The 13,128-nt window shown below is 40.8% G+C and overlaps 1 protein-coding gene across 2 annotated transcripts in view; it reads right to left on the bottom strand.

Moving 5' to 3' along the window:
- Nucleotides 1–13,128, bottom strand: part of LOC122772525 (MAM domain-containing glycosylphosphatidylinositol anchor protein 1) — a 138,444-nt gene that overhangs the window by 86,452 nt on the left and 38,864 nt on the right. For both annotated transcript variants that reach the window (XM_044030668.1, XM_044030669.1), the window contains exon 3: nt 10,850–10,989. In XM_044030668.1, coding sequence (XP_043886603.1) covers nt 10,850–10,989 — 140 coding nt within the window. The remainder of the gene's footprint in view (nt 1–10,849; nt 10,990–13,128) is intronic.

Below are 13,128 nucleotides of genomic sequence, written 5' to 3'. Positions count from 1 at the left end.
AAGGCTAAAATTGTAATTGTTCTAGGTTGAATTGAGGCATGACTAACTTTGTATGTAGAAAGTGCAATTAAATATCTGTCAAAAAAAATTGCAAGACATTTTCATCAAATTGTTCAGCCCTTCTTAAAGCCGAAATAAGTTCTGGACATTCTGCATCAGGATTACAGCAGCGCGTAATGTACTGACGATCCCACTTGAAGCCTGAAAGGCAAGTCAACGCTAGCATCTCCAGCCACAGTACATGGCCTATTGCCCATAACACAGATGGATATTAACAATACACTGAGGTGTCCGTTTATTAGGGATATACACCTTGCTAAACACAATACAACAGTCCTGCAATAAAACATAACGTTATGATGGTTATAATGTTCAATGGCCAAAATATTACAATCATTTGTCAATGTTTGACTGCCAAAGAAAACAAAACAAAGACAACAAGGGGTTAAATCAACACCTGCATGACACGCTGCCAAAAAAAAACCCGAACATTATGAGCTTCATAAATTCAGGATTTATCACAGAGCTCTTGTGGTGGATTGCTGTATAGCTGCAAGTACAGAATAAACAGCCAGCAGATTCCAGCTCCAAGACATCGGTGCCAGATATAAAGAGGAAGATAAGAAGGATGTGTGCTGCTCTAGATGGTGAGGGAGAAGGCTGATGGTGCAACTACAGTATATACTGACAGGTCAGTCACCTGCAGCTGTCTATCCTCTGTCCTCTGTATATCTGTGTATTCTCTCTGTATATGTGTGTGTTTGCGGTTGAGCTTCGTCTAAATCTCTCACCGTTCTTCCCATCTGTGTTTCCCTGTAACCCTTCTGAATCTGGGCTTAAAATTGTTCGCAACATTGGTCTTCACACACTTACACACCACATGCAAGCGCGCACACACAGAGTTTCCCTCTTACTGCTGATCTGCCTCTGAGCCTCCTCCGAGTGACATATCACAACAGGATCCAGCAGACACTGTCAGACCCTTTTACCCTTTTGTCTAAACTGAAAAGTGCCAACACAACAACAACAAATGACAAACCTCAGTTTTGAATTAGTATTTACATGTGTAGATTTATTTTGAATGCATTTCTTATTAATTTTCATTTAATGAACTCAGTGCATGGAATATGTTCATGACTTTCATGGACAGAATTCCTAGGCGCAGCCGTGGGGTGGAGGGTGATCTCATTACTACTCTACAACCTTTAGCTCTTGCTGGGGAGGTTTGCATCACTCTGGATCGGGAGAGAGGTCCTGCCTCTAGTGGAGGAGTTTAAGTATCTTGGGGTCTCGTTAACGAGTGGGGGGGGTGGAAGCAGTGGGAGATCGACAGGCAGATCGGGGCAGCGTCCGCAGTGATGCTCGATCTACGTTCCAACCCTCATGAGCTTTGAGTGATGACCAAAAGAACGAGATCGCCAATGCAGGCGACTGAAATGAGTTTCCTCTGCAGGGTAACTGGGCTCAGCCTAGGGTGAGGAGCTTGGATATCCGGGAGGGGCTCAGAGGAGAACCGCTGGAGCCAGCTGAGGTGGTCTAGCATCTGGTTAGGATGCCTCATGGACATGTTCACCCCTTCCGGGAGGAGACCTTTTGGGGGGGATTATATCTCTCGGTTGGCCTGAGAACGCCTTGGGATCCCCCAGGAGGAGCTGGCAGAAGTGGCTGGGGAGAAACTGTGGTCTGGGCTTCTGCTGCCTCTGCGACCCAGACCCAGATAAGTGGAAGACAACGGAAGTTCTTGAAATATGACAATGCAGGCAAATAATTGAACCATTCAAGTGAGAACACTTCAGACATTCACATGCACATTGTGTCAAAGCCATTAAAAGAGTATAATCCTCCTGACCACAAAATAATCACTGCAGGCAATGCTTAGGTTGCAAGGTCCTCTGTGTGCCGTGGCTGCTTTCTGGGGTGTTACAGAGTTTGAAACCTTTATATTCCCTTTCACTTACTCGCTGAGAGCTTGCCAAGCCTGACGTCTACAATTTTTCTAACTCTTTTTTTGCTTTATCCATCCAACTGGCTCACGTACTGCAAATAAGCTTAAGATGGTAATCCTGTTATCGAGGAGTAGTACTTGGCACGTATATGGGCCCAAACAAACACAGGCACTGAGACAAACACAAAGAGCGGACAAATATCTGAGGTAAAAATCTGGTAGAAGACTGAAACCTGCAAAACAACAGTGCCAAAAACTAGTCTGCCAGGTTGGTAATAGCCCTTTTAAAGAATGAACTGAGACTGTTTCGCATCTCTTTGCTTTGCAAAGTACATAAACTGAGATACTGGAAGTGACAAGGTGTGGATGACGTACACTATTAAAACTAAACTAACTTGCCCATTGAAGTGTTGGTTTAATTATCTGTCACTGGGAGGAGAGATGGAGGGTTATTGTGAAGAGGCTGTGAGGAGAAGGAGAACATAGCGCGGGAAAGTGAGTGAGCATCTCCTGGACGGATGTTACTAAACGTGTGTGTGAACAGGTGAGCAGAAGGTAAAGCAAAGCCTTCTGCTCACCAAAAATAAATGAAATAATGAAGAATGAAATAATGAAATTGGTACACAAGGGGACAGCAGTGAAAGTGTGTGAAGGGAAATAAGGTTAGCAACAAAAATAGAAATAGACAAGATAAATGATGAATTAGAATAATCAATGGCCTCAGACTGTTTAAGCCAGTAGTAAAACAAGGTTATTCTGAAATCAAACATGACTAATTAATACCTAAATCTTCAGTTAATGAACCGCTTTGATTGAAATGTAAAACATGTCGTCATTACTATGTCTTTATATACATTATATCAGTGGGAAACACCTACCACCTCTCTGCATGCCATGAACACACAGCAAATGTTCAATAAACCTGACTCACTGATATAGAATCCACCATCCCTCTCTCTAACCTTGTCATACAATATGAATGCCATTATTGCTCATTCTGCCTCTGTAATATGAGACCAGGGCTGTATATGAAATTACAGGAAGCAGAGGAATCATCAACCTTTAAGGCCAAATCACGATCTTTGGCGTTATTGTTATTTTATTGTGTCCACGGTCACTGATGCTGATATATGACGAATATTGCAATACAGCTTAGAATTTAGAATTTTTCTTTTGCATCATTATCAATCAATCCATCCATGCCCACTTTAAAATTAATTTTCCATCATTTCAATGAGCAAACACACACACATTTAAACCTTGTCTTTATTATTTTTAGACTCAGAGAGAGGATTGTCTATGAAGAGCAGGCCGTTACCATGGCAGCAGACACTCTAGAGATACTCAAATATATAGGCAGGGCATAGGTGGAGTCCAGCACACAGTTGTGCCCCCAGACTCGTCACCAGCAATATAAACAGTTTTTGTTTTTGCTTCCAGATCTAATTTGATATTGTCTTTGTTTCCACACTGTCTCATGTGGTCAGAGACACATTTCCCCGACACATTTTGACTCACTATCTGAAATAAAGTGCGAGATAAAGTCATACAGAAACACAGCATGAAAGCTGAAATTCAGTCTTCATCAAGTAATCACTGTGAAGGTTGATTTAAAAAAACCCTGGACCTTTTCAGACATTTCTCAGAGGCACAGGGCAGCAGTTATACAACCATCTCTCAGTCTCAACATAAAAAAAAAGACAAGTCTGTGTCTATGTCGTAATGACTTTCCACTGAAAAACATGTACAAATAAGATATAATTAAGCTCTACCTCACTTTCAAGGATAAATTAAAACCTCATTTTGATGCCTACATTTGGTTTGACCCTTTGACCCACGTTTTCTGTCTTCCACCTCCACAAATATTTAAAATCAAACTCCAACACTCATTTCACGAATGAAATACCACATTTAAGCGTATTCTCTAAGCTTTTGATTTGCCTTTTCAAAGTGCTTTCTCCAGCATTGGCATTGTCCTCAGACGCTGCATGTTCTTCTCATTTTATTCCATTAAAGTATCTATGTCTGTTCTTCGCTATCATTTCTGTTCTTGATTTGCAAGTTCTACCTCAAGATTCCCACCTGTCTGTTGACCCCGACCGCTTATGCTCCGTTTTTCCTCTTTCTTCTTCCCCTTTCTATCGCTAGTCTCTATCCAGTTAGGGGTCATACAGTGACCTTGTTTGTGTCCAGGTTGTGTTCCTGCTGAGTGCTTGTGCAGCCTCGTGCTGCCACCTGATCAGCCTTGCTTTCAGCCTTAGTATCGATCGTCTTCACCTCACCCCTCAAGGACGGAAATCCAAACCCACATTCCAAACCGCTGTCTCCCTCCCTCTATCCCTTCTTTCTGCCCCTCCATTTTTCTCTTCTATCGTGCTCTCCAGTTTTTCCTCTTATTGGACTCACACACACACACACACACACACACACACACACACACACAAACACACGCACACACACTTGACGGTCTCAAGGTTGCAATGACCAGCAGACCCATGAATAAATAATAAGGAGGTAGGAATCACTTTCAGAAAAACCATTTACTCTCCTATTTTGTTCTTGAGGGGGGTGTGTTTGTGTGTTTATGTGTGTGTGTGTGTGTGTGAGACAAGAAAAGCTTTGTGAGCGTGCCTACAGTGCTTTGTTAACGAAAAGGTCTGCTTTCCCCTGAGTAACCTTGAGCGTCATTAAAAGTACCTTATAGGTGACCTCTACCACTGAGCTTTCTTTCTTTCTTTCTTTCTTTCTGTCTTTCTTTCTTTCTTTCTTGGCAGCATTTTGGAACTTGGCAGAAGGATGGTATAGGATTAAATCATTGCATACCATTGCCTCACCCTCTTGCCAAGAGTCGTGAAAATAAGAAGAAAGACATCGACATAGAGAAGAGAGACAGAGAAATTATTAGATTTTCTCAGAGTGAGAGGTCCCCTTTCAATCCAGTCTAACTCAGGCAAAAGTAAACAATCAGTCTTGATAAAGGATTGGATAAATCCTCAATCAGACTTATTCTCAGTAAAGCAGCAATTTATTGGTCTGGCCTCACATGGCTAAATTGGATCCTCCTTTTTCTGAGGGAGGTCGAGAACAAGGGAAATTGAAGACTGTGGAAGTGTCTACATCCTTGTCTGGGAGGGAATAGATTTAAGTTTTAAAAGCAAAACAATATAACACACTGCAGGAAAGACTTCTAAATCTAGATGGATAATGGGGAAAGTCAATCAGTCAATCAGAACGGTTTCATCATATCACTGTGAACTTAAATAGACTGATCTTAATGTAGAACGCTTCAAGTTCTCCCAAAAACTAGAAACCAGATGAAAGACTGATGAAACAACTTATTGAATTCCTAAAATACAAAGTTGTATTGTTTTAAAAGACTCACTCTGCAGTGGCTTTGTTTATCAATAACAATATTAGGACGCTCTCCAAATAAGTAAGCATATTGTTTCTCGAAGTGTGAGGGGTAGTATCATGAGGACATGAGGAGTACATCCATAAATAATAGTCTTCCAACACCTAGAGGTCAATACAATCTTCTCAGTGAATACAGAAAACAAACAAAGAGGAATAGGGAGTGCTTTTCAAAACTCAGATCACAACTATCAGGATGTGTCTGAAAACTATCGCCACTGTAAAAAATAAAAATGCAATCACTGTATTATTTCCCATGTTTTGGCAACTGTTCATGTTGCTGTTTATAGGCTTTAAAATCAGTGACCAATCTGCCTTGGATATATTGAATCGATGTGTATGACGCATATTTCTCAGAAATTACTGCTAATGGGTCAGAACTTTAAAAATGTCAAGAGTCCATTTGCGACACTGCGGTTTCATTCACTTGCGCAGTTGTAAATCTAATTTAGTAGGCAGCCAATTACCAAATACGGAGAACAGGGTCAGCACAAGGAAGGGACATTCTGTACAAATCTGCCAAAACAAAACTAACCACCTTGTGAGTGGTGAATATACTGTATGCTTTAGAGGCATGCATTACAGTAAGCGTAATTAATGTGCAGAAAATATCAGTAAAACACACAGAAAAGGGGCTCAATTGAGCACAAAATTGCCAAATTAAATTAGTAGCAAAAATTCCCTCAGACGGCAGAGGCCTGGGTGGGTGTAAAGGAAAGGATGGAAAGTTGTGAGGATGGATGAAGGAGAGCTGGGGTGACGGGAATCAGGTTATCAATACAGCCAATGGATCAGTGGAAACACTGTAAGCCCACTGGGACCAAATGCAGAATGCTGCAGTATGCTTCTCCAGCAGAACGCCCTAGGACAGAGGTCAGCACTCTTCTTCTTAGCTAAAGAGACAGATGCTTATCTGACTTCTCTGGGTTTGGTGAATGACTCCTGTAAACTTGTTTTTGTCAGATTTGGACAATTTGTACTTGCGATACCACAAAAATGGTAGCGTGACATGGTGCGTGCCATCAAACGCTCATTGTTGCATTTGTTGTTTCTATTTCCTGTCACGGTTTGATCCTGTTATTAGCACATCACTCATATTTAAATCTGTGTTCATGTACTGTTTGTAGCCACCTTGTTTTTGACAGCCTTGGAACAAGTTTGCTTCTCATTGAGAGCGCTGAATATGGTTGATTAACAATGAAATACTGCATCGTGTTGTGTGGTTAAATATGTATTTACTCACATTTTGTTGTGCTTTTGTAAGGAGATTATTCGGAATAACTGCCATGGTTACAAGTATAAATTGTGTTTTTAAACTAAATAATAGATGTTAGACACCTATGACAATGCAGTGAGATTCATGGACCTTCGGGGGACATCCACACTATTACATATTTGGTTAATAACACATCAATTATGATCTGGATAAGCCTATGATATGATATAGGAAAATGTCATTTCCAAACAAAGATTTACAGCAGTAGTGTGGATGTAGCCACAGTTGAGTATTTTGTCTCACATTTCATCCCAAGCTCCACAGAAATAGCAAGTGAAAGGTTTATTGGGAAATAAAACTCATCATAATTACATCATGTTAAACACAAACGGTCCTAACTCTGATTTGCCTTCAAAACGATATGTCAATGCATTTATCGTGATGTGTTTACAAGCCTTAATAAAGACTGCCGTCTGTATCTTTGTCTCCACCTGCCTCTGTTTGCTGTGTCTACACTTTACAAATAGAGTTTTCACACAGAGTCACTCAACCAGTGTGCAGAAGCCGTGTAAGTTTTGCTTTTGCACATATTATATATGTAACATTCTGACTGTGATCTTTATTCAAAATATGATTCCACCCCTGACCCACAGAGCAAGCAATCACTGACATGATTTCCTACATCTTACTGCTCCAGGGGAGTGGATTTGTACAGTGAGCTTTGTCCAAGTACATTTTGTTGTACAATGATTCCAGCGCTAGTAAAAATAAGTTATATAATATAAAGGGTTTTTTTTGGAAAAAAAAAATGTAAGATGGAATGTATTTTAGAAGGTGGCGCCACATGGATTAAAATGTGGTATGCATTCATGTGTATCCATGTATCCTTGCGTGTGTGTGAGAGAGAGAGAGAGAGAGCGAGAGAGAGAGATGGATGTTTAAACGAGAGAGAAGTGACAGCCACAGTTGATATAGGCAGGTTAGGTCAACATTCACTATGTAATTAGATATTGTAGTTACATAGAGATAATTAGTTTCAACCAACAAACACATGTGAACTCTATTGCCTCTTCACACACAAACACACACCTACACACACCTACACACACACAAGAAAACAAGGTCTAGCCACACAGGCACTGTTTTATTCATGTTGATGTGATGCCAATGGACATGCAACCGTGGGGAACATAGCTTTTCTCACCTCACATGCTCCCCCACACACAAATACACACAAGACACACAACTTTGCAGTCAACTCAGTTTATGTTGTAACATCACCCCCCACCAGGTGACAACTCTGCTAGTTGCAAAGAAAAACAGTTGGAATGAGCGTTGACAGGAAAATTAACCTATTTCTCACTTGATTTATAACATTAGTAAACATTTCCCTCAAGAGTTACAGTTATGTCTCAAATTACAACAGTTTCACGTCTTCTTCAATTGAACATGATGTTAATTTTGTAAATTATACTCCAATTTATAGGAAAATAGACAATAAAAGAATGACACATAATATGAGTGGACACCAGTGTGACTGACAGCTGGAATGGTCCAATAAGAGCCTGGTTGCAGGTGATGTTTTTGATGGTTGCTACTTGGGTTTATACATTATGCTTATTATTCAAGATATACTGAAGATGTCTGTAACAAAACTTCTATGTCCACCTGAGAGCAATGACTTAGGTTTCGGCGAATGCCACTGTCACATGAGTAAAAGATAACACTGAGCTTCAGCACAAAGTGACTCAGTCTGCGACTATTATATGAGTAATAGCTCACAAGACGTGATAAAAAGGATGCGTGCCAACTCAGGGCATGTTTTATAAGGCACCTGCATGTTTGTGTGAAAAAGGATGCACCATGTAAACAAGTTCCATTCTGGCAGATTTAATGGTGTTTTCATGCATCGCAGAAACACCAGCAGCTTGTTGAGACCTTAAGTTCTGCTATATTTGTGTCAGGAAAATGAGATTCATGAGACGCATGGCTATTATCTTGACTGAAAGTTACAGTGATAATCAAGCAATTGATTCAAGAAAGGGCATATAGTTTTGTTAAAGGGGACATATTATGCAAAATCAACTTTTTAACCATTTTAATACTGATATTTGGGACTCTGGATGCCCTACCAGTCGCCAAAGTGTGGAAGAAGAATTCTCAGTCATGTTTTCGTGGTCCCGCTTAGTGTAAGTATAGGCGATAAAACACTCGATGTTGAATTCCCTGCGCTTATGACGGCAGCATGCGCATTTCACTGCGAATGTTACTGCCCACCAGTTAGTTTACTTCGAGAGCTCCACCTTAGCTCCACCTTGTCCCTGCAAGAGTGCAGGCGAGGGAGGAAGAGCGGTATTATGTCAACGCAGAGGGACAAGTGTGCTGTTCGTGGCTGCACAGTGGATCACAGTGTTTTACAGAGGATTTTATATATGAAGCTAATGTGCCGGATAAAGTCAGCAAACGTGTGTTTGTGTGTTCGCACCACTTCGCATCAGACTGCGGCCAGCGGTCGCTGTATTTAGTCAGCTACCGTATTTCACCGACGTACAAACACACACATTGTTAAGAAAAGATCACATAGAGCTCATAACTGACCAATCTGATACGTCCCAATTAAAAATATTTGTTCAGTACGTCCTCCATGACTGGAGCACAGACTCAGTCTGATACAGTCACATATACAGCGGCAGTTTATGCAGCTCGCCGCTGACGATCAGCGGTGCTGCACTCTCTGTGAAAATCAGTTAGGGGCATAGGGACAGCACCGCCGATCGCCACCGCTGATCGCCAGCTCGCCTGAGCACCGGAGCTGGTCAGCGGTGGCGAGGTCTCTGGAGCACAGTCACCGGTCTGATACAGTAACATACAGCTGCAGTTTTTTCAGCTCGCCGCACGCCGCTGGCGATCAGCGGTGGCGATCAGTGGTGCTGTTCCTCAGTGTTTTTAACTGATTTACAGTTGGTCAGTGTTCGGCTCGATCCTTATGTAGGACGTCTCTTCCTGTGGCGGCACTCTCGCTGTTTTCTGTGCACGCTGACATGTTGATATTGTCAGAGAACTAGTGGAGGGAGGGGGAGACGAATAGAGCTGTAAAGCGCTGTAAAGAGGACAAATCAGAAACCCCCTGGAAGAAGTGGGTGTGTGTTTGCCTGTGTCTCATTTGCATATAAAGGGACCATGCACGAAAACTGAGCGTTCTGAAAGGGGCGGGTTAAGCAGGGTTATTGAACTGCTATGGTGCTTTATCCTTATGGTATTTTGACCAAGGCATTTCACTGACATGATCATTAGGACACCAGGGAACTATTTTAATTGGGGAAATAGGGTATAATATGTCCCCTTTAAAGAGAGAAGCATAAGTGTTGATAAAGACATTCATTAACCCATTACATAGGACCGTATTCAAGTCTAAGACTGATGTGGGTTGTGTTTACAAAGATATATAAATAATGATCCACTGACACTTTTGGGTAATGTTCTACTGTTACATACCATTAGGACTGTGTGTTATTATTATCTTTGTATATTGTTTCAAAATCACATTCTCCATCACAAAACTTTTATTAATATATAATTGTATTAGTATATTAATATCTGACCAAAAACAAGGGGGCAAAAACAAAGTTTCTATCCAAACATAACATAACATAATGCTCCTCATACTGTATATGTTCATTAACCCTAGAACACAGAGCATTTAGGCTGCTTTTTTCCCCATTACTATGTTAAAACATATACAGAGGCTATAGGAAGGTGCAATATAGTGTCGTATATCTTTTTTCAGCACAACCTACAGGCAATCTCAAAAAATAAAATAAACACACCTGAATAAAAAGTAAAATAATCTTGTGAAATTTGGAAAAACGTCAGTTCAAAGTTCGCTTGACTAATTTTTATAAAACAAAAATAGAAGAAAAAAACTGTCTATTTTATGACTTTGACTTGGCCATTCTATGCAATATAAAATATTACCAATAAGTAGAACAGACGCATTTTGTAAAGCCTGAAATAAACACACCAGGATTTGTGTACTACTCCCACAGCAATTTACCAAGGGGGCACCTGTGGCACAGATCTGTGCCACGTGAGCACGAAGGGTTAAGTGAATGTTGAGTATGTACCATTGAACTGTTGATGGGTTTTATTCTGTACCTCAAAACACAGTACTCCTCATGTCCTTGAGCAAGACTCTGGAAATGCACTGCGAGTAAATGGATTGGCATCAATATGTAAAAGAAAGCACATGAACACATGCTCTGTGTCGGGGACCTTACCTGTGGCCGCGGGTGTCCTTTGACGATACAATGAAGCACAAGTGTGTCGCCTTCTTTGATGGTGTAGATTCTTTCACTGATGTTATCATCCTTGACGTTACATGCTGCACCTGAGTGCACAATCTGGGCGCTGGCTGGAGCTGTGAGTAAACCCATGGACACACAAACATACACAGAGGGAGAGAAACCACATTGCATATTCAGTTGCATCTCTATAGCAGTCAAGGGCATTGACATGTAATAGTATAGTGTTAGAGCAGATGAGTGAGACAAATGAATGACATTACTACTGCAGTTGTATGAACAAGGGTTTCACAATAATTGTATAGGTGACAGCCATTAGAAGGACAAAAGTGTGTATGTATGCAAGAAAATACATTTTATTTGTAATCTGTCTGCACTATTGTAATGCTTTATCAGCGGAGGCCATTGAAGTGGAGTAACAAAGCACTGATTAACATCAAAAAGGCAGATGAGGAGGAGAGGGCACCATGAACTGTCGGTTTTGATCAAAGTTCATTTTTAGAAACATCATTCTTGCTTAACTATGTCATTTCATCGTCAGATTTCATCGTCAATGTGGGTCATAGCAACAGTCACACTATGGGAATTTGGTCCTAAATTGTCTTTGGTAGACAAAACTCTAAATTTGGCACCAATGTCACAGATTCCTCAGTTGTAGACTTTTGTCACAACTGTAACGTTTCAATCCTCACAACCAAACACATATCACATATCATATCATCATTGCGACAACACTGGAACACTAGAAGAGTAGCGTTAAAAAAAACCACTTATAAATAATAAATAATTGCAGTTGATAATGGTATGCTATGCAAATGTAAAAGATTACCATTGTTATTTTGACTTCTATTTAAAAAACTGAAAGAAAAACCAAAGCAACATCTCATCTCATCTCATACTGTCGCTAATTGTTATAACTTATTATTACTGCGTTGACAGCAGGAGAAATAATGGATGACAGATGGAGGATGGGAGCTCTCTGCAGTGGTGAAAACTACAATATCTGCGTCTGTGCGTTGTTGACCCATGAGGGCTGGCTCGCATGCAAGTAACCTCAGATGGCTTCATCTCCCTGACGATGAAGGAGGGGAGAGATAGAGAAAGAGCAAAGGAGGCAGCGGGTGAGGAAGAAAAGGCCAGAGAGATGTGTGAAACCCCAGAGAGAGGCGTGGAGGACAGGCCAACACAATGATGTGATTATCATTGATTCACAGGGAGAACAAATCTTCACTGTTCTCTACATCTGTTATCATTGAGCAGACAGGAGGGAAGTGGGCAGGCTGTTCACCTTAAACTTCAACTCGATCAGACATAACAGGCAGATCTGGGGCCAAAAATCAAGTCCAAAGCAAGAGAAGGCTCTGAATTTGTCTGTGTGTGTGTTGTCCTTTGTGAAAATAGTGTCCATACACTCGCATTTCTAAATTCTCAAGAAACAGTAAAGAAAAGAGCGTTAATTTCGATGCTGGCTGCAAATGCAGTTATTTTAAACTTCTATCCACTATTTTATTAATCCCAATCCTGGTGGGTAAACCTGCAAAGCAGCCATAATCTACTAGCACTCTTTTCCTGTTAGATGGATAATTAGTCTTTAAGGATCTATGAAGAGAATGACATTGCACATCGACAACCACACTACAACATTTTGTTGTCACTGTTTTGGAGAAGAAACGAGAAAACAAGCACAATTATGGTGTGACAGTGACACTGTATTTACTCTCCTCTGTGTGTGTGTGTGTGTGTGTGTGACACAAGCTGCCTATGAAGTTCCCTCTGTCTTGTTATCCTAAAATCTGAAAGACACTGAAATACAGTCTAAATGCTACTTTCCAAGTTATATAATATGTCAAGTGAATTAGTTTTTTTTTTTTTGGAACGAAGAAGACAACTCAGAATAAATGATAAGTGAACTAAATGTGGATTGCACACATTTCTACTTGGCCTCAGATTCATACAGTTTCGCATCCACACATGGGAGCAGCACAGTGTAATTACAGTTTTTAACTGACGGATACTGAGCACATTCAGAGGAGCAATTGGGGGTTAAGGGCTTTGCTGGAATGCATATTGATAACAGTTGCAGTGGGATCTGAGATCATGTCTTATTTATGTTCCCGTCTTTCACAGTTCATAGTTAGCGCACTGTGGACAGCGGATGTTACAGAAACAAGCTAATCAATCAATGAAAACGGAACCAACGAAGCGATTGAAACCAGAAAAACACCGGGGGGTAACATGGGATCAATGGAGGTACG

This window comes from Solea senegalensis, linkage group LG7, assembly GCF_019176455.1.
Source record: "Solea senegalensis isolate Sse05_10M linkage group LG7, IFAPA_SoseM_1, whole genome shotgun sequence".
NCBI lineage: Eukaryota > Metazoa > Chordata > Actinopteri > Pleuronectiformes > Soleidae > Solea > Solea senegalensis.
This window is presented reverse-complemented; position numbering and strand designations above follow the sequence as displayed.